At 42.6% G+C, this 25,913-nt stretch overlaps 1 protein-coding gene across 1 annotated transcript; it reads right to left on the bottom strand.

Annotated features, from left to right (window-relative positions):
- Window positions 1-38: 38 nt before the first annotated feature.
- SAMHD1 (SAM and HD domain containing deoxynucleoside triphosphate triphosphohydrolase 1) lies at window positions 39-24,396 on the bottom strand. The gene is made up of 16 exons (XM_068700055.1): window positions 24,139-24,396; window positions 23,994-24,060; window positions 20,302-20,371; window positions 18,245-18,405; window positions 16,995-17,110; window positions 16,294-16,364; window positions 15,107-15,262; window positions 13,208-13,308; window positions 12,993-13,101; window positions 12,342-12,433; window positions 10,600-10,715; window positions 7,741-7,880; window positions 5,089-5,184; window positions 4,094-4,198; window positions 3,596-3,733; window positions 39-1,987 (listed from the first exon to the last, which is right to left on the bottom strand). Exons 1-16 carry the CDS (start codon window positions 24,329-24,331, stop codon window positions 1,865-1,867), a joined length of 1,854 nt encoding a protein of 617 aa, XP_068556156.1. The 5' UTR covers window positions 24,332-24,396; the 3' UTR covers window positions 39-1,864.
- Between the last annotated feature and the right edge of the window lie 1,517 nt (window positions 24,397-25,913).

The following is a 25,913-nucleotide window of genomic DNA, read 5'->3' as shown; positions in this document are numbered from 1 at the left end:
AAGTTCACACACTGAAATTCATTAAAAGAATATTAAAATCATTTCTTATACATTTATTTTAGTACAGAAAGGCTCAGATTAATGTGTTTGAGAAAAAGAAATGCTCTGTCTCAGAACTTAGTATCTGATAGACTTAAGTACAAGTTTTTGCTTAAACGTGAGCAAAAAGCTTTTCCCAAATATAAAGTGCACCTTTTGTAACATCAAAACAAATCCAAGCAGCCATAACAAAATTACATTAGTCTGAACAATACTTGATTTCATGTGGATAATGGAGACAAATGCCTTTACTCTATGATGTTATTTCTTGAAGCATAATACATTTTTTAAGAGCTTTTCAAAAGGTCAAGACAGCTCCTAATAGCTACCTGGTACACTGCAGATCTGAAATACCATTAAAGATATGAACAGCAGAGGCTGTGCTGCATCACCATTAAACACATGAGCACAGGTTAATAAGCAGCAGAGCGCAGAACAGCTTCTTACTATTTCAAACCAAATCAGTAACATAGGTGAATACTCATTCTCCTTACCTCCTGCCTAATTGCTATCAGTTTCCATGATACAAAAAGACAAAGGAAACAATCAGATATGAAAAGTTATACAGTTTTCTTACACAGTGGCTTCCCACTGTGTTAGTTTCAAAAGCTTGGCTGTTAAAATTGAATGCTGAACTTGTATTTTCTCATTTCAGATCTAAAAATCCAAAGCTTGTTCCAATTTCTGAGCATTACAGAACCTTTGCTTTGGATATTTAATGTTGAGGGTAGGCTTTTCAAACTTTTAGGTTTTATTTAATGAAAGCAGCCTTCAAATAGAACATCTTAGACCTGAGTAAAAAAACAAGAGGGAAAAAGTCTTTCTAGTTTGCTTTTCCAACAGGACATTTAGCAACATTCACATTAGTTTGCCCATAAGGAAAATTGTAAGAACTCTTACAGTTCTACGAGGATGAGAAATATACACAAGAACAGCAATCACAGAGCCAGGAAATACAGGAAAAGGATACAATAACTAAAGGATTCCTGAAGAGCCTGTCTATCTGGTACAGTGAAATGCAGAAACAATGTGCACTTGTGGCTCTGCTCTAGCAGAGGTGCACCATGCAGCACCCTGACGAGACTCACTAACCATGTAAGAACTGTGTGCATGACCACATACCTTGACAAACATTCAAGTAGCTCTGCTTTGCTGCAACCACTCCCATAATAGAAGTTTTGAGCAGTTTTTGCAGTTCAGTGTAGTAGTAAAAATGTAATATTCAACGTATCAAAAATACACTATAAAAACAATAAAATGCTGCATGTAAGGGCAATGCATTGTTACTTCAATAAAAGCTGCGTGGTCACTTTTACAGCAAGAGGTCTGCATCTTCATCAGCTTTTTCAATACCAGGAAAGTAATCTTTGGATATTAAAAAGATTCTTCTCTCCCCTCCTCTATTTTTTTTTTTCCAAAATGAAGTTTAAAGAGAGCTAGAAGTTTTTCTACTAGCTCAAGTAACATCACAATTACCTTAAGAAAATATCAGGACTAGAAGGAGCAGTAACACATTTTCAGCACTTCTTGTAACAATTATGATTTTTTTTTTTTAATTAATTTACTCTTGCTGTAACAGTGCCATTACATTCAAAAATAAATGAGAATTGAGTTTGCTCTGCCGTAACAGATTACTTGTTAATTTTGTAGAAGTCCATTCTGAATATGCACTTAGTTTAAGTGTCTACATAAGAACATACTGTATTGTAAGATGTATTGCTGCATTGTTCTATGCATTTTTTTTTTACAGAGCATTTTAGAAGTTGCCACTGAGGGTCAACTATCTTCTGAAGAAAATAGCTGAATAGTGCAAAAAGGAGAAGTGTTACTTATTGAAAGAAAGCCTTTGCTTGCAACTTGGTTCCGAAGCTGTATTGAATTCATCCCCACTTCTGTTATTCCAGCTTTGTTTCATTGGAGTTAGATGAGGGGCAATCACATCACCATCCTGTTATTAAAAGTCAGGAAACATTAATGATAATGAATTAATTTTTTCTTTCTATCCTAAACCAGGGGGAAGAGGCTCACTATCAGGCATAGGAGAAAAATTAAATGCAAGGTCCTAGAAGCACTGGAAATTCATAAGTATGGAAGACCATGCATCACAGAGATGGAAACTGCTGTAGTTAGTGGTCGGAACTGACAGGGAAAAAATCCCCCATATATTTGAGAAGCTGGCTTGCATTTTGGGCATTGGTATATGAATTGGAAATATTGTTACAAGCTTTTGTTCCGAATCCCTCCCAGTTTCTAATTTAAATCTATTGCAGTCTACCAGGTGTAGGTGCTTGGAGGTGCCCTTCACCTTCTTAAGGTATATAACAGTACAGTAACTGGTACGGTCTAGGCTGCGGTGCTCAGCCTTGTCAGACCGCTTATCTGGTAATAAGGCATTACAAACAGTGGAAAGAACAAGCAGAAATAGACTGGTGGGACTATCTTGGCATGTTATATAGGCCCTGGCATGCCGCAGGACATATAAGATGGGTAACTCTGAACCAGAAAAATACAGTTGCCGGATACAACCATACTTCATGAGCTACAAGCAGAATAAGCCTTTTACTTAATCTGTTTGCAAAAAGCCTTTCAGAAATTAACTGCTCTCGTAAGACAGACTTGACTGAGAAAAACTTACTTGATACAACCATAACTGATTGTTTACACTGATATATAATACTGGAAGTATCAGAACATCGTAGTTTTATTAGACAAAGGCCACCACCTTCCTGCAAGGGGGATGTGATGGGGATGCTGCATCACACATCACCAGTTTACAGCCACAGATGTTACAGGTTTCCCAATAACTTTTGGCAGGAGGAATGCAAAACAAAGCATATGAACTCAAGTTCTGCTTCAGGCTTTCATTTGAATTGCTATGGCAGCTCTTGCACTGTATCCAGTGCAAAACTTCAGATGAGCTGTAACATACAGCCCTCTGAGGGCTGTATGTTCCATCTGAGAACATACAGTCTTTCAGATGGAAACTTATATGTCTGAGAATTGACAGGAAAAGAGAGCACAGAACAGCTAAGGCTTTCCAAGCACTCAGACTACAGATTAGTTGCCCAGGGAGTAGAGGTTTGCAAATTTGTTTCCCAGGGATTTTGCACTCTGACTCAGATCCAATGGAGTGATCATGTATATCCTATCAGAGAGGTAAATTTAACAGCTGGTGAACGGGAAAGGGAAAGAGCCAAAGCAATCAGAAGAATTGATAAGACCACTCTAGATCTTTTAATCTCTCAGTGGCATTTTAAGTATTTGTATGAGGAAACCTGCATCAATACACTAGTGAGTTGCTGCATGGATGTTAAATTTTGTTATAAAAATACGGCTTTTCACATCACCTAAGTTAAACGAATGAAAATCCATCACTATTCCAGTGAAACCAGAGCATGTCCAGATGCAAGCCACAACAAAAACAGAAGCTAGGTTAGTGGGAAGCAGCAACGCCACAATGACAAGGCCGAAATCCCTAGATTTTTTTATGAATGAGCAAGCTTACAGACAAAGGTAAAAAACACTAGAACAAGAAAATAACATACAAATTTGTTACCTGTGGTTTGGTGAAATCCCTCTTTATACACCACTGAACGAAATACTGTTTTGCAGCTGAAACAATATTTGGATCCAGATTTTTGCAATAAACCCGAATAAGCTGTTCTGCAAATATCCTGGGTAAAAGCCTTGAAACCTTTGGAATAAAGAACAAATAAGCTTCATTCTTTAAATTTACAGTCCAGGGAACTTCAATTTCTTCATCTAAATACAAATTCAAAACAATAAAAACATCTCACTATAATCCATGTGCTTTATCTAAGCAAATTATATTTCTGTAAGAACAAAAGAGTTAAACACTTCATATGTAATGGATGTTGGGACTCCAGATGACTGTACTCATCTTGTGACATACGCCCAGTACCTGCAAAGACATGGATTCCACCACCTTTCCACAACTACTGCAAGAACTACCATGAAGGACAGCGATTGCTTCCATTGCAAGCTGTAAAGAAGATCACTTTCAGAAGGCCGTTTGAGGAAGATAAAAGACTACCTGTTCTTTACTGATCTTGACAGCCTTGGAAGGATCAGCCTTGCAATAGAAGAGAACATTATCAATGGGATTCTGATCTTTCATTCCATAATCCATACTGATAACCTTGCATGCAAAACAAATAAAATGACATTTGTTAATGCTTGTCATTGGTTTTCTTACAATAAATACAAGTACATACATACTATAGTTCTGTAAATGGCAGTAATAAGAAAAAGAACAGTAATTAACAAATTATTACCTCATAAAACAATCTGGCATTTGCATTTTTTAATCTTTTATTCCATCACCTCTCAAGTCTGCAGCTGCCAGGTGGACCTTTGCATTTGTACCCACCAGCATTCTGAAACACTGCAGTTTCAAAGAGTAAAACCATGCTGCTCCCTCAACACACTGTGCCTTCCTGAGTCACACAACCTGCTCAGACAGCAACAGAGCTTACAGTTTTAAACATGAGGGTTAGCCAACATTACTTACATCTGCTTGGGACACTTTAAATTGTGTGGTCAGAAGAGAGAGAAGGGCCCACTTCCCCATTATGTCAGTTTGTGGGACAATGAAAGTAGTCAGCTACTTTAAAGCTACATAAGCTGCTGGCATTTTCCCCAACCTGAAATGAATCTTCAGTGCAAGACAGCTTTAGAAGTGATTTGTGATGTACTTTGCAAAAAGCCATTCACTAGCTCCTCTGATAATTAACTGAGAAGAGGGTTTAAGCTATTTGACAGTAGCAGACTGCTCAAACTTTGCCCTGTCACAGGCTCCCTCCTTACACTCCTGGTGGCTGGAGACTGCATTGCATGCACCTGGGAGCGACTGCCATGCCCCAGGCATGAGATGCCTGCAGGAATCGCCCTGCCTGTCTTCCTCCCACCGGAGCAAATGGTTCACTCGCCTTCAAAAATAATGGCCAGTTGCTGGACTGCTGACTTTAACACCTGTATGTGATCAAGTAGTTTTTACTCTAAGGTCACTCCAAAAGCAGAGATAGTTACATCAACTATGAAGTCTTCAGCTTTTAGATCCACATTTGGAGGATTCTTTTCTGGCTTGGAATTAGCGATTTCGTCTGCCAGGCCATCATATTCATCCTGGAAAAAAAAGACAACAGCTCAGACCGTATTTTTGCATTATCAGGTCAAGACCTAAGCAACAAAGCACATAACAGAATATGGCATGAAACCAAAGCTTTAATTTCTTCATGCTTGACAAACTCTTGCTACAGTAATCTGGTTGTCAGAAGCCTTCTATACCTTCAAAAGTCACAAGTCTACTATTATTGTTTTATTTTTTAGAAACAAACAAAAAATCAGCTTATAAAATTACTAAGACCGAAAGAGTTTCACACCTGGCAACAGGAAGGAAGGACAGAGTCCATTCAGGATATTGAAGTTCTCATGAAAATAGAAAGTAAGTACCTTCAAGCAAATCTTTTACTAACACAAATGTGTTTTTCAGTTAAGATCCCCAAAGGTGAACACTAAATATTTTTAATGTTTTTTTTTTTTTTATTAGATGTTGGAGGATCTCACCCTCTAATAAAGGTATTATAACTGCAGTTAAAAAGAAAAACATTGAAACATAAGTAAACAAAAGCCAAACAAGATTAGTGATCAGTGATGTTACTAAAAAAAATTAAAAAAAAACACAGAAAATAAAACAGAAAAAAAAAAAGATCCTAGACAAGCTTTGGAGGGGAAAGCAGAAAGTGGAAATCTACAAGTTTTATCTGGTTTTGGACCTTGAAGACTACTCCCTGCTGATAGTTAGGTTAAAGCTAAGTGTAGGAGTATGGTGTGGTAGAGAATAGATGTTCATGGAAATGTGTAAGCTCTCTTTAAAAGGCTGTGGCTGGGCAGGAGAGAGAAGTTTGCCTGTTTACCTTTGCCCAGGGCTGCTACATTCTGGGCGAGATGCAAGATTTGATGAAGGAAGATTTCCTGAAACTGAAAGGAGAAAAGCTGAGTGCAGCACAGAGCAGCCAGGGGGCAGGTCCAGAAGGGAAGGAATTCAACAAGCAGGTTTGTCCATTGCAAAGACAGGGAGAAGAGCAGTGAATTGCACACATCGACAGGCTGAAGCACGTGTGGCTTGCTGTGACTCAAGCCAAGGAAAGGTTTAGAACGAGGGCAAGCCTAGAGGAAAGAATCACCAGGAGGTAACTGATGGGAGGCAGCTGGCAGGAGACAGAATATAAGCTTTTTTATTTGTATTCTGCATCATTTATAAATTTTTTTTTTTTACATTGCCTATTCCAGTTCGTACTAACTGGAAACTGAGCACTCTAGCTACTTGAGATTTTTCCCTTGCTGTGGCCAGCAGCTCATGAAACACAACACTGTTGTCTCTTAAGCAGCAGAACAGACAGCTCCATCTTGTCTGATCGCTGCCCATTTTCAGTGCATCAGGGGAAGCAGAGCCTCTGACACTCCTGCAAGGGAAAATCCTCCTCTGCCAAGCCCCCAGCTGATCATCAGAAACTGCAAAATGTTGGCTAGATGTAATTATAAGACCACTAGTGATACCGTCTCCCTTCAGAACAACACACACACACACAAGATTCAATGTCTCAGGCTGGATTTTCCAAGTAAAAGTTTTTCTTTCCACTAACCAAGCTTCTACTAGGTGCTGTTTGAAGGTAGAACTCATGCAATTTATACTCCTGCCCATCTCCTTTTTGTTAGGCTATCCTAGACTTCAGAAATTTTACAATCAATATGCAACAACTTCGCACTGTGCTGATGTGTGTCTTAGAATGCTTTCCTTCCTCTTCAGTATTTACCCTCACCTTTTTTTTCCCGTATACAGAATCTCTTAACACTACCTTTCTTAAACAAAGAACAGAACCCAAGCCTCTCAAGTGATAAGATGAACAAAGCAATAAGGTATTTCCCTAGTCTCTCCATAGCCTTGTTCTTTAGAAAAGCTGAGTCATTTTTATTAAAGCTTTCTAGATATTGTCAGGCATTTCAGGAAATCTGGCATGGAAAATTTTGAGCACCAGGGCTCAAGTTTACAGGTTATTAACTTGTCAACGCAGTATACCACTTTACGAGACCAGGTGAGCCATCAGAAGCAACAATATCTCTAATACAACATTATTTTGGAATAAGACAACAGTAGATAATCCAATGTCTGATGAGTGCTTTGAAAAATAAACACTAGAAAAAAATATAAATGCCCATATTAAGTATAAAAATCTAACACCAAGAAATTGAGAAAATATTATTCACATTGTTCTCAAAGTAAAGCAAACAAGTTATGATTGAAAACAAGTATCTTCTAATGTTTGTTGTTATTTTGAAAATTTAATGAACACAAGATGATAGTAATAACTTTCTCAAGTCACTGGAACGTAATAGCATTTTATGCAACAGGGTTTTTCTGAAAATATTCCTGCAATAATCAACTTCTGAGTTTATATCTCTTGCTGTTCTTCTGTCTGTAGATAAAAACCCTTCCCAGTTTTCCGTAATGTCTTCCACATCTCAGCAACATAAAAACAGCGTGGTGGAGATAGAACTTTTGACACTATTTTTTTTTAATAACAAGTTTAAAAAAATAGGAAAGAAAAAAAAAGAAAGCCAGCAACTTAGAGAATGGTTTTAGAAAGACAGAACTCAGAATCTTCCAGAAATTGATATTACCTTTGGAATTTCATTTACTCTTTCAGGTTGAGTCTCTCCTAGAAACTTGTATAATTCACGCCGTTCTATTTTACGCAAAATTTCTCGTGCCTCATTCAGTTCTGGACGGCTTGAGTGCAGAATTTCCAGGTAGATATTATCTGTCAAAGTTGTATTATTTCAGTTAACTATGTCAAAATTCAGTGTCACAGCAAAATACACGTACAAGGACAGTGGCTTAACCAGTAAGAAAAACTGCTGATTCAGGAAAAATGCTCACTTTCAGTGAATGTCTGAACATATCAGGTCTGACAACTGAGAATTCTATTCCAACGTAATTTTGGATATCATTGGGTTCGTAATAAATTTTGACTAAAATTCTAGTTCAATTCTCACCCTTGCAACAAACAATTATTTCACTGGAGGTTGCTTCCTCTTTTTGTTTATCCAGCCTTGGTAAGCAGCACTAACTGCCTCGGGGGGGAAGGTGCTTCATCTTATTAAAGAAGAAAGCACTTCTGTTAAATCTTCGGAACTTCTCAGTCTTTGGACAGTGGTAATGAAAGCCCCCCTTCCTGTCTCCACGTGACAGCGAAGTACGCAGTGGCATTTCCACAACGCATATGAGTGGCAAGAGGCAAGTTTCCAGGTTTGCTTGGATGTGCCGTCAGAGCAGAAGGGTTAATTTTGCTGTCCTGAAACCACTGGTGTCAGGATGCTGCTCACCAGTCACACAGCCAACACAGCAGCACTCCGTGCACCTGTTTGCATTACCCAGCCAGGAGCACCTGTGCAGCTGTGACATGCTGAAGGTACAGCTCTGCAACACCCTGCCTGGCACAACAGTGCAGCAGGAGGGCAGGAGGTGCTCCAGGCACACAGCAGCAATTCCTCTGCAGCCTGTGGAGAGGCCCCTGGTGGAGCAGGCTGTCCCCCTGCACCCATGGGTCCCACATGGAGCAGATCTGCACGCTGCAGCCCCCCCATGGCTGGAGGAGCCCCTGGTGGAGCAGGTGGATGTGGCCTGGAGGAGGCTGCGGCCTGTGAAGAACCCCTGCCAGAGCAGACTCCAGGCCAGAGCTGCAGCCTGGGGAAAGGAGCCCATACAGGAGCAGGAGGCCTAGGGGATGCTGCTGCCCTTAGGGGACCCAGATAGGAGCAGTGTGCTCCTGATGGATGGACCCCGTGGTGCGGAGCCCTCTTATTCTTGAAGAGCCGCTGTCTGTGGGAAGCCCAGGCAGGATCAGTTCAGAAGGACTGTATCCCATGGGGGGACCCTGCATAGGAGCAGGGCAAGGGAGTGACTCTGCAGGAGCGGTGGAGGCAAAGTGCCATAGACTGACCCCCCATTCCCCTGTGCTGTTCAGGGTGAGGAGGTGAAAGAGGATGGATGAGGGGAAGGTGGTTTTAGTTTGTTTTCTTTGTCTCTTATTTCTTTAGCTTGTTAATAATAGATAATAAGTTTCTCTAATCTCCCTACATTGAATGTTTTGCCCATGATAGTTGTTGAGTGATCTCCCTGTCCTTATCTCAACCCCTGAGCCCTTTTCGTTCTACTTTCTTCCCCTTTTCTTTTGAAGAGGGGGAGTGAAAGAGTGGTTGTGGTGAAGCTCAGCTGCCCAGCTGGGTAAAACCACCACTAGGGTCATTAACATAAGACTCTTAACATGACACTGATTATGGCACACAGGAACATCTGCAACTGTGCCCTTAGCTTCTGTCACCTTGTCCATAGAGCAAAAACAGAAATTCCTGAGCCTCTCTGCTGACCAGCAAAGGCTTGATGATGGAAACTCAAGAAAGTAGCTCTGGGAATCCTTGAGCTGTAGCTCCCAGATGGAGCAAGATCTGACTGTCCTTGGGAGCACCTTTCTGCAGGGTCTGTAGCATCCTCTGCCCTGCAGCCACAAAACCCCGAGTGCAGCAGGGTTCATGGTGTACACTCTGGCCTCCGTTCCAAATGCTACACAAAACCAGTAGGGGGATGCCATGGCACTGAACACCAACCAGAGGAACTTGTGGCGAAGACCAGGAGGGACAGACAAATCCAATACACAGCACTGGTGGGAAGACGGTGAACTACATGATAGAGAACATTGAATTTAGTAATTTCTGTAAGCATTTGTTCCTCACAACACTGACCCAGACACTGGAGAACCAACTTCCAGCAGCCAGACTATTTTTTCAGGAAACCCTCACAAGCCTTAACTAATTTGCATAACTACATAATCACACTGGAATTTCCCCACATCTCTAAGTAGCCTGCTCCTTGTATTTACCCTACGAGAATAATTCTCACAAGCTCTTGACTAAGCAACCAGAAACTTTCAGCAATCAAATAATTTGTTCACATATTCCATTTTCTTCAGATGCATTTACAATCAGGGTTACAGTGCCTCAAACAAATTAAATCAGATTCCATCTGAGCCCTTTGAAACCTGTCTCAGGGTTAGTTTCCCACAATGAAACAAGTGCAGTACTTGTCTACCTGATGGAGTTAGATGTAGTATCACTCTGACCTGACCTACATCCCACTTGTAGCAAGTACAACAAACCTAGGGCACAGACATGACTGCCTGACAGCACTGCTCACAATAACCTAGACTTGAATGCATGCAGAATATCAGAAGTTGGTGCGCCTCTCTCTCACCACAAACATAAAGGTAATTTAAGCTAGAAGGTTTTGCTCTCTCAGCAAGATGTGAGAGCACAGAGAGTTTCAGGTCTGACCCACCATCTGTGCACAAAAGCGGTGCTTGAAGAATCCTCATCATGGGCAAGGACCTACTGTGCCAACAGTTCTACAAACTAGAAAAAACAGTCCTATTCTAACAGACACTCATGTTCTGTCACTTTAAAAAAAAAATTGAGCATGCTTACCAGTTAGCTTAGTGTAGGCTTCCATGTCTTCCATTGCTGTAGAAATCTGGTACAATTTTCCTTCAGAGCCTTCTATTTCAATAAACCTGTCTGCTTTCTGAAAGGCTTCTGTAATCCTAGTGTGAGGCAAAAGTAAGACTTCAGTATCATTTAGCTTAGTAGTATGGTTTAGTGGAGGACTTGTTAGTGTTAGGTCAGAGGATGGATGATCTTGAAGTCTCTTCCAACCTAGAAATTCTGTGATGCTGTGATCATCTTTAAACACTTTATTGCTTAAGAGTCAAAACAAAAAAAATGCTTTAGCACACAATAAATAGGAGACTAATTAAACTGCATCCTAAACATGCAGTAGAGCCTGACCACATTGCAATGTCCTATTTCCATGCTGCCATTGCACATTTCAGCAGTCTTTCCATTTATTGAAAATAGATTCAGAGCAGACCTTAATTTTATTTCAAGAAACGTCCACTTTTTTCTGCTTCAGACTATGAGCTTGATAATGCTCAGATGGCTGCAGAGGCTTACAAGACAGTGACAGTCAGTCAGCTGCAGTGACGCTACCTCATAGATGACCACATCCTTTTTACAGACCTATTGCTCCAGAAGTTAATAGAGTGAACACAAAGCTTCCTAAAACCCATGTATGTGCGGTATTTTTTCAGTCGGGAAAACCTAATGCTCTAAAGGTCAAGTTTTTCCAAAGCTCTCAGTACACTTGCTGTCATTTCTAGGTTGTATGCTCACTTGGTTGGATAAGCTGTTATAATTATGGTAAGCCAAGAACTACATTCCTTGACTGTTCTGTTTTACTTCTTACACATAGGTCCTACCAAACCTTAGGATTTTTAGCCAATGTAACTGACTGCTCCAGAGAACCACTGCACAACGAGCAGCAGATTGTGAAATGAAACCATTCACAAGTAGTTTTTGTATTGTATAACCCTCTACATTGCTTTTTCCAAACTCAGCAGATGCTTACTCAGCAAGACCATTATTTGGGGATACCAATATTTCTTCTGCTTTTGAAAAAAAATAAAAATAAGAACATTACCAGGAAACTTCTATAGATATAAAGAGAAGTACAAATGCTGGTAGGTAACCAAATTGATCCTGAACAATTCCTGCTGTGGCATTACACGAAGACAGGTAAGCTTGCTCCTTATTTTGGTCTGCTAGTAATCTTAACATTAACCAGTCATTAACCAGTCAGTTTGAGTCAAACACTCTCTTTAACATGTAGATAAAGATTCAAATTCTGCTGTCAGCAGTTACAACAGCAGAACTGCAACTCGGTCCAGTGCTTCTTCATGGCATTATTCATCTGCTTCTAGTCGAATTTCCTGCGGAAGGAATGCTGTCTGGCCAACCCTACCTCCCCTTCCTTTTGTTGTTGTTTTTGCCTTTTTGTTGTTGTTGCTTTTTTATTATTATTTTTTAATTATATACTTATACAGTGCTTAGAGTGTCAAGACGTCTGTATACAGTATAAGGTCTCCCCAGAGCCTTCTCTTCTCTAGGGGCTAAGTAACACCAGCTCTCTCAGTCTTCCTAGGAGATGTGCTCCAGCTCTCTGATCATCCTTGCAGCCCTCCTCTGGACCTGCTCTAACAGATCCAGATTTTGGTTATACAGCCCGGTGACTTTCATTACGTCACATCTTATGGATTAGTTGAAGATTCCAAATGGATATACAGTTTCAAAAAAATTAAATGATGTGCAAGAAAAGGATGTATAATACTTGCATTATTTCAATGATGTTGCCAATCTTATGCTGGTATGCTCGTCGATGCAGGCAATTCCGTGTGTGGAACATATCATACAAATTTCCAACTTCCTGAATCAAAAAAAAAAAAGAAAAGAAAAAGAATCTTTTACTTTTCGCATTGTCTCAACTGCAAAACTAAAACAATTTTGGAATCAAATGAATTGATGCTTTTCATTTGCTGCAGAGCAGAATACTTATTTTTCACAATTTATAAATGTTGAAATAGACTCAAGCCATGGAAGAGCTTGGCAGTGACCCCAGACAACCCAGACAGAGAGAAGCACTTCTAGCTGCTTCAAAAGCCCCACATTCACATGTTGTTCAGAAGAGCAGAGCAGGAGCACACCCAATTGGTGATCATCTACTCACCCTCAGAAGGACTTGCCACGTGCCCTTCCAGAGGCTAGCCTCATCCCTCCCCTCCTGAGACTGGTAAATTCTGCCAGCAGCTCCCAGAGCACCAACTACTTCATCCTCTTGGGCTGCAGAGCATCCATCTAGCAGCCCCCTTCAATGCAGCACGTGGCTGCTGGCTGGCTTTACCGTGCCTTGGCTATCTGCAACCTGCTGATACACCTCACATGTATTTTGCTACTGAGTGCTGCCTCAGCTCACACACACCGCTTACCTTGTCACGGGCACAGATATGCTTCTGGTTTTCTACTTCACAGACCCGAGTGAATTTAATTAACCGCCTATAATCAAAATTATTCTGGATTCCTAGGTGATGGCAATCCCTAAAAACATTCCACAGAAAATGCTTAACAATGAGCTCATACTTGTAAATATTGCAACATTGTTTTAGTAGGAATTTAATAAAAACAGAAACTGTAAGATTTGTACCTTGCAAAATAATCCCATTTGTCAACATCAATGCCATTTTTTTTGTTAGCTACTATCTCATACAGGAAACTCTTCTCCTTTGGTCGACCACGGTAGGGCCACTAAAGACACAGGAATCAAGAACAAAAATCAGAAATAAGATATTAAATGCTGTGAGAAATGTTGGAATATTTTTCAAAGACTGTGCCAATACATATTTTCTTGCCTATGGTAAACATCCAACCCCAAACTAATGAAGAACAAAGACAATAGAAGAGCTTTCAAAAGTTATGCTGGGCATTAGAAATCCAGAACAAGGGTGTAAGCAGATGATTTCCCAGAATATCCGGAAGAACAAAGGTCACGTACACTACAAGTACTTAATTTTCCACTCTACTGAAATGCAAAAAAACAACATGTAACAACAGAGGGGAAGAGGTTGGAATTACTTAACCTTCAGAGGAATTAATTAAACCCACACACATCACTGTCTTGCAGTCTTCTGCGATCTCTGCAATCAGCTATACAACTTTATAGAACATACTTTTAAAACAATTATTTAGACTAAAAAAATAATAATTGTTCAAACTGACAACTACTTAAACTCCTAGCCCACAAACGAGGAATGATTCAGCCATGGTGCAAACGGGAAATCAACACCAAAATAATAAAATACAAATTACACATAAATATTTCCTTAAACATGTAATGATTCTTTAGTTAAACAAAGATTGCCATAAACTGGTCTTGATATTTGGGAGAGGGAAGTGGGGGGAATTATCTAAGATATATATAAACAGATACATGGCTTTAATTTTAACTGCATTGCAGATATATTAAAATTAAAGTGAATAAGAATGGAAACGTGTAAACAGGGAGGAGAGCACTTCAGGCATAATATTCTGTACTGATCACAAAATGCTCTGTTACAGGGACAATGAACAGGAGCGCAGCTCCCAACAGTAAAATTGATAAATGCATTGTTTTCTTCAGGACCAGATGGCCTACTGCAAGGTGACATCAACACAACACAGGCACTCATCAACAGAAGAGCCTGTACTCTGCTGAAACCACCACAACCCAAATGACCTCCAGCAGAAAATTGCAACATAACACCAGGAGGATGTCCAGGTTGGCACAGATCACATTTGACATTCCTTTTCCTGTTATTCTGCTGGAAAGTAGGCATAAAGTCCAAATGAGAAAAAATAGACAATGGGCAAGAACTTGGCTCAAGATCAATGGTAGCAGCAGGCAGCAAGTTTTGTGTTCAGACGACTGCAAATGGGTACTATCAACTTCCATGGCTTTCCATATTGCCTTCCTGTTAGATCTCAGACTGAGTTTTTTTATGCCAAGTTCCCTACGCTTTGTCATTGAAGTACTCCAGTACACATGGTAGCACTACACAAGAGAAAATAACGGGTAAGTGCTAACATTTATGGGTGATGCTTGGGACAATATGCAAGTTTTTATTAGGACCTGATTGTCATGACAGATCTCCCACTGGTGGGATCTTAATTATGGTAGCAACTGAATGGATATCCCTGAAGAGATGACAAGAGCTGTAAAATTAAAGAGTGATGACGTGATTCTTTTATAGAGTTACAAAGAGGATTAATTATGATCTCTTCTTCCTTGTCTCGAGGCAAGCCATTTCTTCAAGTCTTATCCCTGCCTCTGTATCTGTTACTGCAATAAATCCAAGTATTTTGCTACTGTCGTCAAAGATAATGAGGCTCTGGCACCCACCATATAATTGGGCTGTGCTTTGCAGCACTCACTGCCTCATCTCTGCCAGTTCTCAGTTCTGTTATCCATTATTGGATTGTTAACCTAAACTGCGTTTTCTTTGTATGGCCACTTAAAAACATGACCTCATGTGGTTGGAATAACCACAGTAGAAATACAGTGACTCACCGATTTCTCACAAATGTTTTCATCGATAGGCCCTCCTATTTGTTCCTTGATGAAGATCATATCTTCTTCCAGGACAAGACCATATGACTTCATGACTTCTTCTAGTCCATTGGATGTGACTAAGTGCTCAAACATTTTAACAGAAGCAGTTTCGTGCTGTGAAAAATATGTGAACATTACATTACAACGTTCATGCACCTTTCCTGTGGTGACACAGCTTTCTCCTAACCCTGGAAGAGCACTTGAGCGTGGGAATGTGAAAGTGGGTCATTTGCTGTTCATTTTGTATCTACACAACAGAAAAACATCCTGTCTACAGAGTCCAGAAACAAGCTCTTCCACTGAGAACGCTTAATTATACATTTTAACAAACAGCAGTGACTGTTACAATGTAAAAAAAAAAATAATAAAAAAAAAAAAATAACCAAGTCTGCTGTACAGTAAATTAACAAGTTTACTCAGCTGATTTTCCTAGTATTTAATAGCTGACAAAAACCTGAAATGACTGTGTTACATTTTATTAAGAGAAAACAGCCCTTGAAGCTGTTCAAAGTTTCAGAAAGTTTAAATTCTAAACACTGTATAAAATATCCTGGCTTTGAACTAACATCTTCAACTGAAAAGGAACCTCCCAGTTGTTTCACACCTGTAAAATACGTGCTGGAGAAAGCTAGCACGACATGTTTTAAGGTATGATGCAGGCTTAAAATGATCAGTGAAGCCGTAATGAGTTCTGCCTCTTTAGTACCTCACCACAGGGAATGACAAGACACAGACATTTCTTTTTCCCAGTGTCACCCAGTGAGAGGTGGTGGAGGACATGCTTACACAAACACATCTCAAGACATTACACAGCAGCTCAAGAGCATTTTCACCTTCAGGGAGGAGATGCTGGTGACAAATGTCACCAGCCCTCACTTACTTATCACACCTCTATTTTACTAGTAAGGCTGTATCTGTTCACAGTCACACTAACAGGGCAGATATTCCCCAAACAAACAAAAGAACGAGAAAATCAATATAAGACCATGAAACAATTTTCTGTTTTTCAGTTATACCATGAAAACAATGCAATAAGAAAACATGATGGTCACTATATGCTCCCAAACATTGGCAATCTTTAAATATAAATTATCTTCCCTTTAAGAATGCGAGTTTTCTTTTTACTTTAGTATTGAAATGCCTACCTTCCACTTCAAACCTTCACGAGTGAGTGGAATAAATCTTCCATCAAACATGTGTGAAAATGGTCCGTGACCTTAGATATAAAGATTATGCAGGTTTAATCTGAGACATGGCTGTCAATAAAAGTATCTTGAGCAAGCTGAGAATCTGCATTCTCTTGTATTTTATTTGATCTTGACATCATCTATGAAGAAGACTCAACTACAGCAAGTACACCTCACTAACATGTCACCTTAAGTACTACTGCACTTAACACAGATGGTTCCATTACTGGCACCACAGGAAAGTATTGCAGTAACACCGAGTACGTTAATTGCTCTGTACCAGCTCTGAAGAAAATAAACAGCATTATAAATGAATAACAAATTTGGAAAGGGTCACTAATTTTCTCTCTGAGATGTTACTGGAGGTTTTGAGAGACTTGAGAACATCACAGAAGGAAGCACTTGACCACTGAAGAAGAACTTTAAAATACCGTATGAAAATAACACAAAAAAATGGCTAACAGTGGCTACATATTCACCAAGTGGATTTGCCTCTACAGAGGTACTCTGAACCAAACAGGAACAGATTAATCCTGTCTTGGAAGATGGTCATGAACTGAGAAGCCTGAAACAGCTCTCGTGTTCTGCTCTCACAGCCAACTCTTCCTTCAGGTTAGCTTTCAAAGAGAAACAGGCCAACTCAACTGTTGCTCACTTACCCAAATCATGACAAAGACCCGCAATTTCTACACAGAGGATGTCTCGTTGGGTTATATCCAATTCTGGTTGTCTCTCCTTCAGTGCACGTACCAGGCATCCTGCTAGGTACCCCACCCTGTCGCAGGACAAAAATAAATAAATAAATAAATAAAAGGAAGTGAATATAATAGCATTTTAGCCTGAACAGGAAAATAGCAGTTCACCTATTCTATTTCGCTACTTTAAGACACAGACTTGTCTGAAACATAGCACACAACATGTAATGAAAACCTGACCTGCAAGATGATCAGAGAAACATTTTTTTTTTCCTGTAGTAGAGCTTTAGCCATCAGTAATGCATCTGAATGCAAAAAAAGCAAAAGATAACATGCCCAAAACATGGAAGAAACAGTATCTTAACATGGTACTCAGACAGCTCTAAGCAGATCCTGCATTTTCTTCTTTCCCATAAACACATGAGTTAAAATCTGCCTTCTGTTTTGCTTCCAGTTTAAACTTCCTCAGAGTTCTCCCCTTAATTAAAGCAAAACTTCAGGTATTTCCAACCTTGCAGACATTTGCTTTCTTACAGTCATTATGGCCTCAAAACTCTACAGGAACATAAGACTCCCCTAGCAGATTGACCTAGTCTATACAGAATCACAGAAATGTAGGAGTTGGAAGGGACCTCAAGAGATTATCAGGTCCAACTCCCCTGCCAACGCAGGTTCCCTAGAGCAGGCCGCCCAAGCAGGTGCCCACCTACTTTCTCTTTAACTTATATTACTAACAGCCTGACAATTTGGCATCGACTGCATGAAGCACACTTAAGTACAAATGCAAACATTACGACTAAAGCCCATTTTATTTGTTCTGGGAAATCTAAGGTGATTGCATCTGTCTGACAGTTCATTTATAGCAGCCTCAGTACTCTTCCCAGGCTTACGCTTTTAAACTCAATTTTCAGCTGGGGAGAACATACAGCACTCACAGTCTCTAATGCGCATTACCAGAAGGAAAAATAAAGGGAGAAAGCATTGATCCATATTGGGAGTTTCTTTATCTCTCTTTGGTAAATGAAGTCCAAGAGAACAGCCTATAATCACGAAGGATAAACAAAAAGATTCATGTGACAGAAAATGCCACCACAACAGTATTCATAAACCCTCAAAGGTAAGTAATGTACCTTGGCTGGCACTCCACACCAGCGGAACCAATCTCAGGGAAATACAAATACAAGAGACGTGCATACAAGACTATGTTACCTTACCCTAAAGAGTGTTCAAAGCGGTTGTGAGAGGCTCCTGGAAAAACAAAGTAAGTGCCACCCAGCTGCTTAATGTATCGCAGGCGCTGAAACTGAGGTGTGTCAATGATGCGAACAAGAAGAGGGTGCATTTCAATATGCCCATGAACTGGATCATTAAAAACCTGCAAAAGCCAAACAACAATGCAATCAACACTTAACATATGACTTTGAAAATAAACAGGCACAAAGGTAAAAGGTATCTAGTAGGGTCAGGTATTTTGTGGGAGAGGTGGTATTGGTGATCACTTGATTTCACCTTTGTAATAGGCATATCCTGTCTATCCTATACCAAGATTTATCCTGGAGAGCTACTTAGGCATGACATCAGAAAAGACAAAGCTGTGCATTTCAGGTGGTGAGGGAATTCCAGACAAAAGTCTCTAAAAGTCTTACTTGCATTTGTTTAATTCCAATATTTAACACTTGAGAAAACTGCCTAGCTACATCTGCTCTTCCACTTAAAGGAAGGTACTGCCATACATGTCTGTGATCATAGAACGGTTTGGGTTGGAAGGGACCTTAAAGATCACTCAGTTCTAAGCCCCTGCCATGGGCAGTGACAGCTCCCACCCGGCCAGGCTGCCCAAAGCCCCATCTGGCCTGGCCTGGCCTTGAACACGCCCAGGGATGGGGCATCCACAGCTTCTCTGGGCAACCTGTTCCAGTGCCCCACCACCCTGAGTGAAGAATTTCTTCCTCACATCTATTCTAAACCTGCACATTTTTGTTTAAAGCCATTACCCCTGGTCCTACCACTACATTCCCTGACAAAGAGTCCCTCACCAGCTTTCCTGCAGCCCCGTGAGGTACTGTAGGGCTGCTATAAGGTCTCTCCGGACCTTTCTCTTCTCCAGGCAGAACAGCCCCAGCTCTCTCAGCCTTCATAGAAGAGGTGCTCCAGCCCTCTGATCATTCTCACGGCCCTCCATTGGACTCACTTCCACAGGTCCATGTCCTTCTTGTGCTCGGGACCCACCCCAGAGCTGAACACAGGGCTTCAGGTGGGGTTTCACGAGAGCAGAGCAGAGGGGGAAAATCCCCTCCCCTACACCCTGCAGCCCAAGATACAGATGGCTTTCTGGGCTGCAAACTCACATTGCCGGCTCGTGTTGAGCTTCTCATCAACCAACACCCTCAGCTCTTTCTCCTCAGGGCTGCTCTCAATACCCAATAAGAAGTGTCTGGTCTGACACTGCTTGTTGCTTTTTTAAAAAAACAAGTGAGATTTTGCATGGTGGAAATTATGTCTATATATTAATATTATATGTCTATATTATTATAATATTATCTATTTTTTTTCATAAAAGAAAACACAAAACCCAAGACAAAATCTGAAGAAGTACTCCCTGATTACCTCTAGGTTTGCATTATCTGAACAATGACTTCTACAATACCATAAACACATAGATTTAATCCTTGCATCAGAAGAGAACATAAAGCCATTTCATGATACACTTATCTCAGTAAAATACTGAGTCAAATAAGTTTTTTTTTCCTGTGTTCTCTCTACTCCTGTTGCCAAACTGGCAGTGCTGCAGTCAGATGCACAGACTGCCAGGGCTGTCCTGGCCTGGGTTAAACTAACACACACCACTGTGAAAAACTGTCGGACACCACAAGAAGCGGAAGCGAGAAGAAGCCTGTTAACACAGTCCTGAGGCTAAACTAACAAAAAACAAGAAGGGGACACTCCACAAGACAGAAGACGTGAAAGGAGAGCTTCTCACATTTCAAACAACAGCTCATTTGCTCATCCAATCTCCCACAACCACCAGGTGCCCACATCAAGCTCTTAACTGCTCATTTTAACAATTTTTCTGGTTAACATGGTTTTTGAAAGAACATTGACTATCGAGAAGAAGGGCTTGGAGCGTGCTGCTCTGCAAAGGAAAAGCACCACTGCAGTACTGGCCGGCAGGACAGAGCCAACAGGAGGGGAAGCAGAAAGACACAGGCAGATCGCTGCAATTGCCAGCAGGGCAGTGGAAGCAGAGTCCCCCAGGCAGCACCACTGTTACCTTCATTATGTCCACTGTCTGTCTCAGTTTGTTCAGGCAGGCGAGCACCTTCAACCTCTCATCTGGGAGGCTAGAAATAAAATAATAACAGTTTGTTTGAGAGCAAAGTTTGGTAGGTATTTTCCTTGACAGTACATATGGAATTACTTGTGTGAGTTCGTATTACTCTGATGTGCATTAACTCTTTTAAGGACATACATATTGTGTGGCCTTTTCATAATAATATTGAAATATTGATCTTTTGTGAACTCTGTCTTCAGGTTTCATCCTTGAGCAAACTGGTTTCGGCCTCAGTACAACAGCAAACACTTTACCACTAGAAAACACAGTCTGTTACCTTTTGCACTCTTCAGCAGTTAACCATTCTTAGTCCAGCTTTACATCAGTCTTTGCATTTAAGGTTTAACAGAAATTAATACCATAAAATGTCAACTATTAACAAAAACAAATACAGCAAAATGCACTGAATATTTTCATCTCTATCATTTAATAATTCACAGTCCATAAAAATATTAAATGCATATGATGCCTGAGCTCCTGGTGAGTTTTTTTGTTTGTTTTAAACAGTTTGTATCCCTGTCCCCAGCAAAGGAGTTCTTGGCTGCAGCCTGGGCTGCTGTCACTTGCAGGTCTTCAGCTGCCTCTGCTCATGAGCAAGATAAAAAACACTGCTCTGAGCATCACTGCCAGTATGTTACTTCACACCTCGAGCAGCTCAACCTGGAGGAATGGTCACAAACTCTCAGATAATTACAAGGGAGATCCTGAATGAGGCCACTATTTACAGGGCAAAAGAAAACAGCTAAAACTGAAGACAAGAGGAGGACCATCTGCATAAGCCTGTCCTTCTCCGCTATGATAAGATGAAGAACTTGGGCATGGTGGAAGAGCAGAGGAACTCTTCTGCAGCCACCAAAACTGAAGCTTGCACATATCTATCTTCATGCTTCCAGGAAACAAAATTGCAACAGCTCTTTGAGGTCTGTCCAGAAAATGGGACAAAGGACATTCAACTGCTGTGGGTAAGAAACACATAAACTTTGCAACTATGTGTCTGGCTAACTTGGACAGGATGAATGCTTGGGGTGGTAGCCAAGCACCACCCTCTAAAACATTTCAGGATTTAAAAAGTAACAACCAAACCTGATGTAAAAAGATGACCCGCACTTTACCAATTACAGCTGAGGGGTGTTTGGGGGATATCACTTAAAAGCATGCTAGTAATGCTGATCAAATGTCACAATCATGTTTTTGAAAGAGCCATAATACAGCAGGAGGTACACTGACACCATCATACAGCCATGCCATCAGATAACAACTGTTCAACAGGACATTTTGGGTCACACAAAGTATACGAGCTTAGTCACATTTACGGGAAGGTGATGCAATGCAAAGCAGTACCAAACATTAAGCAAGCATTAAGCACTTCTCCTCCCAGTGCTGAGTACATGGCACAGTGCTGGTTGGAAGCACCTGACTGTACTTTTAAGTGCCACAGAAATTCAGGAGCAAGGAGAATCTTCACTGGAAAATTATCAGGTGCGTACAGGGGATGGCACATGGGCATCTACCCACTACTACTTGAGAAGTGACTGCAGCTACAGAAACAGCAAAGGACATATCCATGCTATTTACACTGTAGTTTGTTATACAACTAATTGTGCAAACATTGTCCACAAAGTGCATAGCCAGATGTGCTCTTTTCTTTTTTCCCCTCCAGAAACTCACCTCTCGCAGGGTTGTATTACACATTGCTAACGCAGCTCTCTACACTGTAGGACACATCTGATGGAGGTGCCCCTGGCCAGACTGGCGCTGCAGATGGATGCTACAGAGGCAGGGAAGTCCATGCCTGACCTACCTACCAGTCGCTGGCTCCTGCCTCCAGGAACGCTGACCCCACTTTGGGGCTTGGTCTCCCGAAGACAAAGCATATTGCCAGTATGGTCATGGTGAGCATAAAATCACAAAGAGCTCTTTAGTGATCTTCAGAGAAAGAAGAACAGCAAGGAGTTGTTTACATTGTGCCTACACGATAGGACTGCCTCAACCAGAAGATTGCAAACAACTCATATTTTAATACAGTTTTCTCAGGGTGTGGCTGATGTAGTTCTTCAAACTGCCTTTAAAGCAGATGTCTTAAGGGTGAACACTTCCATTTCCCCAAGGGTGAACACTTCCATTTCCCCATCCATTCCCCTCCACCCACGCCCTCCCTTGCACCACAGACAAGGAAGAAGAAAAAAACAACAAAACACAGCCTCTCTCCTGCACCCATCAGGAACTGAACTATTCCAGAGATGTCAACCAGACAGCCTCACTCACCACCCATATTTAACATGCATCACACCTCAATCTGCACGGAACATCCACTTCTAGGAGCAGGAGAATGCGTAGACAACCCATAGCTCAGCCTCCAGGCCCCTGCTGTCCCAACTTCTCCTCTCTGTATGTCTGAGAATGACTGGGAACTATACTCTAAGTGTGCAGTCATTACTGGTCTGACACGGAGAAATTATTAAAGTTATTGGAGGACATGACATGCAATGGAAAAAAGCACAGGAAAGATCACTCTTCATTGCAAAGCCAAGCAGAAGTTATATATATACAAAAAGCAAACAGCTCTTACAATTTCTCATCCAATTGAGAGTATTTTCAGCTCAACAGAATCGAGATGTCAGGCTGCACGGAAGTAAACACCTTACAGTACAAAACTTGCCAACACATCATTCCGTATGTCCCATGCAGTTTCTGCACCGACTGGGAGCTATCCACGGCCGTTTGGCTCCACGCTGCACCAGCAGGACTCAACCTACATGCTCCCAAGGAGCCTTGAAGCAGCCTCTGTCTCTCCTGTACGTACAAGCACCCAGCACGGGCACATGCTGCTCAAACAGGCACCGAGGTACTGCAAGCAGCCAGCCTTGCGGTGGCGTGGAAACAGAAACCACTCTCTGCTTGTTCTGTCAGCTACACAAATGCCTTTGGCAACAGAAACTAAGCAAGCTTTTAGCCACCTTCCTTGCGATTCCACACCATTCCTACCTGCACACTTAAAACCATTCTCACAAAACCCAAAACCACCTTATTACTGACTTCTGCCAACGTCTTACCTCCTCCAAAGCACGACCCTTCTGCCTTGCCACCTTGTGCCTCGCTGCCTCTCCTTTCCCTGCCAGCAGACACACCCGGACACTTGCTCTCTGAACACACCCTCCTCAACCTGACAGCGCTCTTCCCCAGCCAAATCTCTAGACATCGTAGAGGTGTCTGGAGATCATCCTCGGCACACTGTTAGCTCCGGCAACCTTACCTGCAGGCAGCCAACCCACACACCGACACGCTCAGCATCCTCCTCGCACAAGCACGGCTCTGCACTTGTGCACGCCTGCCAAATAACCACACCGGGAGCTGCCCTGGTACCGCTAACCACAACAAGAGAAAACACGGTGAGGGGAGCAGAGGAGCTGGAGATAGGTGCAGGGGGAAGCCCCCAGGGCGCAGCTCGGTCCCTCAGGCACGCAGGACCTTCACCTCCCCTTCTGCTTCTGGAGAGGGAGGGAGCTCCTTCACCACCCGAGCACCGACTCCCCTGCCTGCTGAGGGCAGTGCCCCCTGCCCGGGCTCCAGGGGCTGCTCCGGGACCCCCCTTCCCACAGCCCCCCCCCCCAGCCCGCCCCGTCCCCTCTCACCACACACGCGTGACCTCCAGCGCGCAGGCGGGCAGGTCCAGCAGCATGGCCCCGGTGACGCCGCTCTCTGAGGGAACAAGCAGGCGGTGAGCGCTGCGGGGAGACCCAACACCCCTCGTTTCCCCCCCCTCCCGGTCACCGTTACCTCGGAAGCGCCTCAGCAGGTCGGGCTCAGCCACGCCGCCGCGCGAGAGGTGCTGGCAGAGCCGCTCCGTGTCCCACAGCCGCGGGTCGCCGTCGGCACCGGCACCACCGGGGCTGCCGGGCCCCTCGGATGGTTCCTGGCGCCGCGCACGCTTGGCCGGAGCCGCGGCCCATCCCGCCGCCGGGCTGCCCATGGCGCTGCCGCTGCCGCCACACCGCCGCCGCCGCCGCCCCGCAGCCGCAGCGCCCGCTCCGCTCCGCGCCCGCCCCGCCCTGACGTCAGCACCGCGCGGCCCCCGGCCCCGGCCCCGCCGCCGCCGCCGCGCGCCAGCGGGCGGGAAGCGCCGCGTGGCGCCAGGCGCCAGCCCCGCCTCATGAGAGAGGCCCCCCCTGAACAGAGCTTCCACATAAGGGTTATGGTTGTTACACAGAGTTTCTAGGTTGGAAGAGACCTCAAGGTCATCGAGTCCAACCTCTGACCTAACACTAACAGTCCCCACTAAACCATATCCCTAAGCTCTACATCTAAACGGCTTTTAAAGACCTCCAGGGATGGTGACTCCACCACCTCCCTGGGCAGCCTGTTCCAGTGCCTAACAACCCTTTCAGTAAAGAAGTTCTTCCTAACATCCAACCTAAACCTCCCCTGGCGCAACTTAAGCCCATTTCCCCTGGTCCTGTCACCAGGCACGTGGGAGAACAGGGCCTCTGAGGGTGCCCAGATGCAGGGAGCCACCCTTTCTGATCTCAGACCACAAGGTTTTTCTCAGTGTTTCCTGCCCCCCCCATGCTGCTGAGGGGCAGTGAGAGCGGCTCGGTGGGCACCAAGCATTGAGCCACCGTCAGACCCCACTTCTGGGAAGCACTTCTGGGAGTTGCTGTGTTTTCATCACACCACAATTCAGACGCAGCAAAATGAACAAACAGAAAAATTAATAGCAATAAATAAATAAATAAATTATATGCTTCCTGCAAAGTCTTAGAGTTTACATCATGCTATAGTGATTTGCTTTTGTGAGCAGGTGTTTCTGTTTTCTCACTTTCTATTTCTTGTCGGGAAAGTGCACTGTTTTTCCATCTGTGTCTTTCTATGCCCTCTGGGGCTTTCTGAGATTTCCATCAGCAAATAGCCCTCACTGCCCGGAATGAAGCAGCCTGGCTGAGAGCAAATATGCCTCTTCTCAGAATGAACATTAGCAGACTAGATCCAGTAAGGAACATGACCACACCAAGTAGTCTCACACCTTTTTACAAAGCATAAAGCACATGTTAGAAAACCAGGTAAAGAGCAATTATTTCTGAGTAGAGTCTTTTTTTTTATTATTGTTATTTTGGGTGGGCTCCATGAAGCCATGCTACAAACACTTAGGCTTGTCTGCCTGAAGGTAGAACTATCAAAGCATTGCTAAGTCCACAGCAAAGCAGTCATGACCTGGAGCCTGTTCTTTCCACCTCACCTGCTTGATCCCTGTATTTACGTTAGCTAGCTGATGTTCCTGTGACTGAATTCTTGCAAAGCTGTTTTTGTTACTGGGAGTCATGACAACAAAAGGCAGAGGGTATTTGCAATCAGTACCTGATTTGTGGAGCAGTGCTGTGGGGTGTACGGGGTGAATTGGGCACCCTAAAACCAAAGCTTCCCGGTTACTCCTGTGTATTAACCTTCAAGGCGAGGCACAGCGCACGGCCCCACGCTCATAACCCTACCAAAGCCTCTAGCTCATGTTCAGCAGGGCAGAATGGATGGGAACCACATGTGTAATCCATCTCTGCAAC

The sequence above is a fragment of the Anas acuta genome, chromosome 16, assembly GCF_963932015.1.
Source record: "Anas acuta chromosome 16, bAnaAcu1.1, whole genome shotgun sequence".
Lineage (NCBI taxonomy): Eukaryota > Metazoa > Chordata > Aves > Anseriformes > Anatidae > Anas > Anas acuta.
Note: the sequence above shows the minus strand (reverse complement) of the source record. Positions and strands in the feature narration are given on the sequence as shown.

What these genes read in the sequence shown, in the direction of transcription:
- SAMHD1 (XM_068700055.1), bottom strand. Translation starts at nt 24,331, where the DNA reads ATGGGCAGCCCGGCGGCGGGATGGGCCGCGGCTCCGGCCAAGCGTGCG. An exon ending in GGGTCTTTGTCATGATTTGG is followed by an intron (nt 16,365 to 16,994) that starts GTAAGTGAGCAA and finishes TTTATATCTAAG; the next exon opens with GTCACGGACCATTTTCACAC. An exon ending in GGGATTTCACCAAACCACAG is followed by an intron (nt 1,988 to 3,595) that starts GTAACAAATTTG and finishes TTTTAATAACAG; the next exon opens with GATGGTGATGTGATTGCCCC.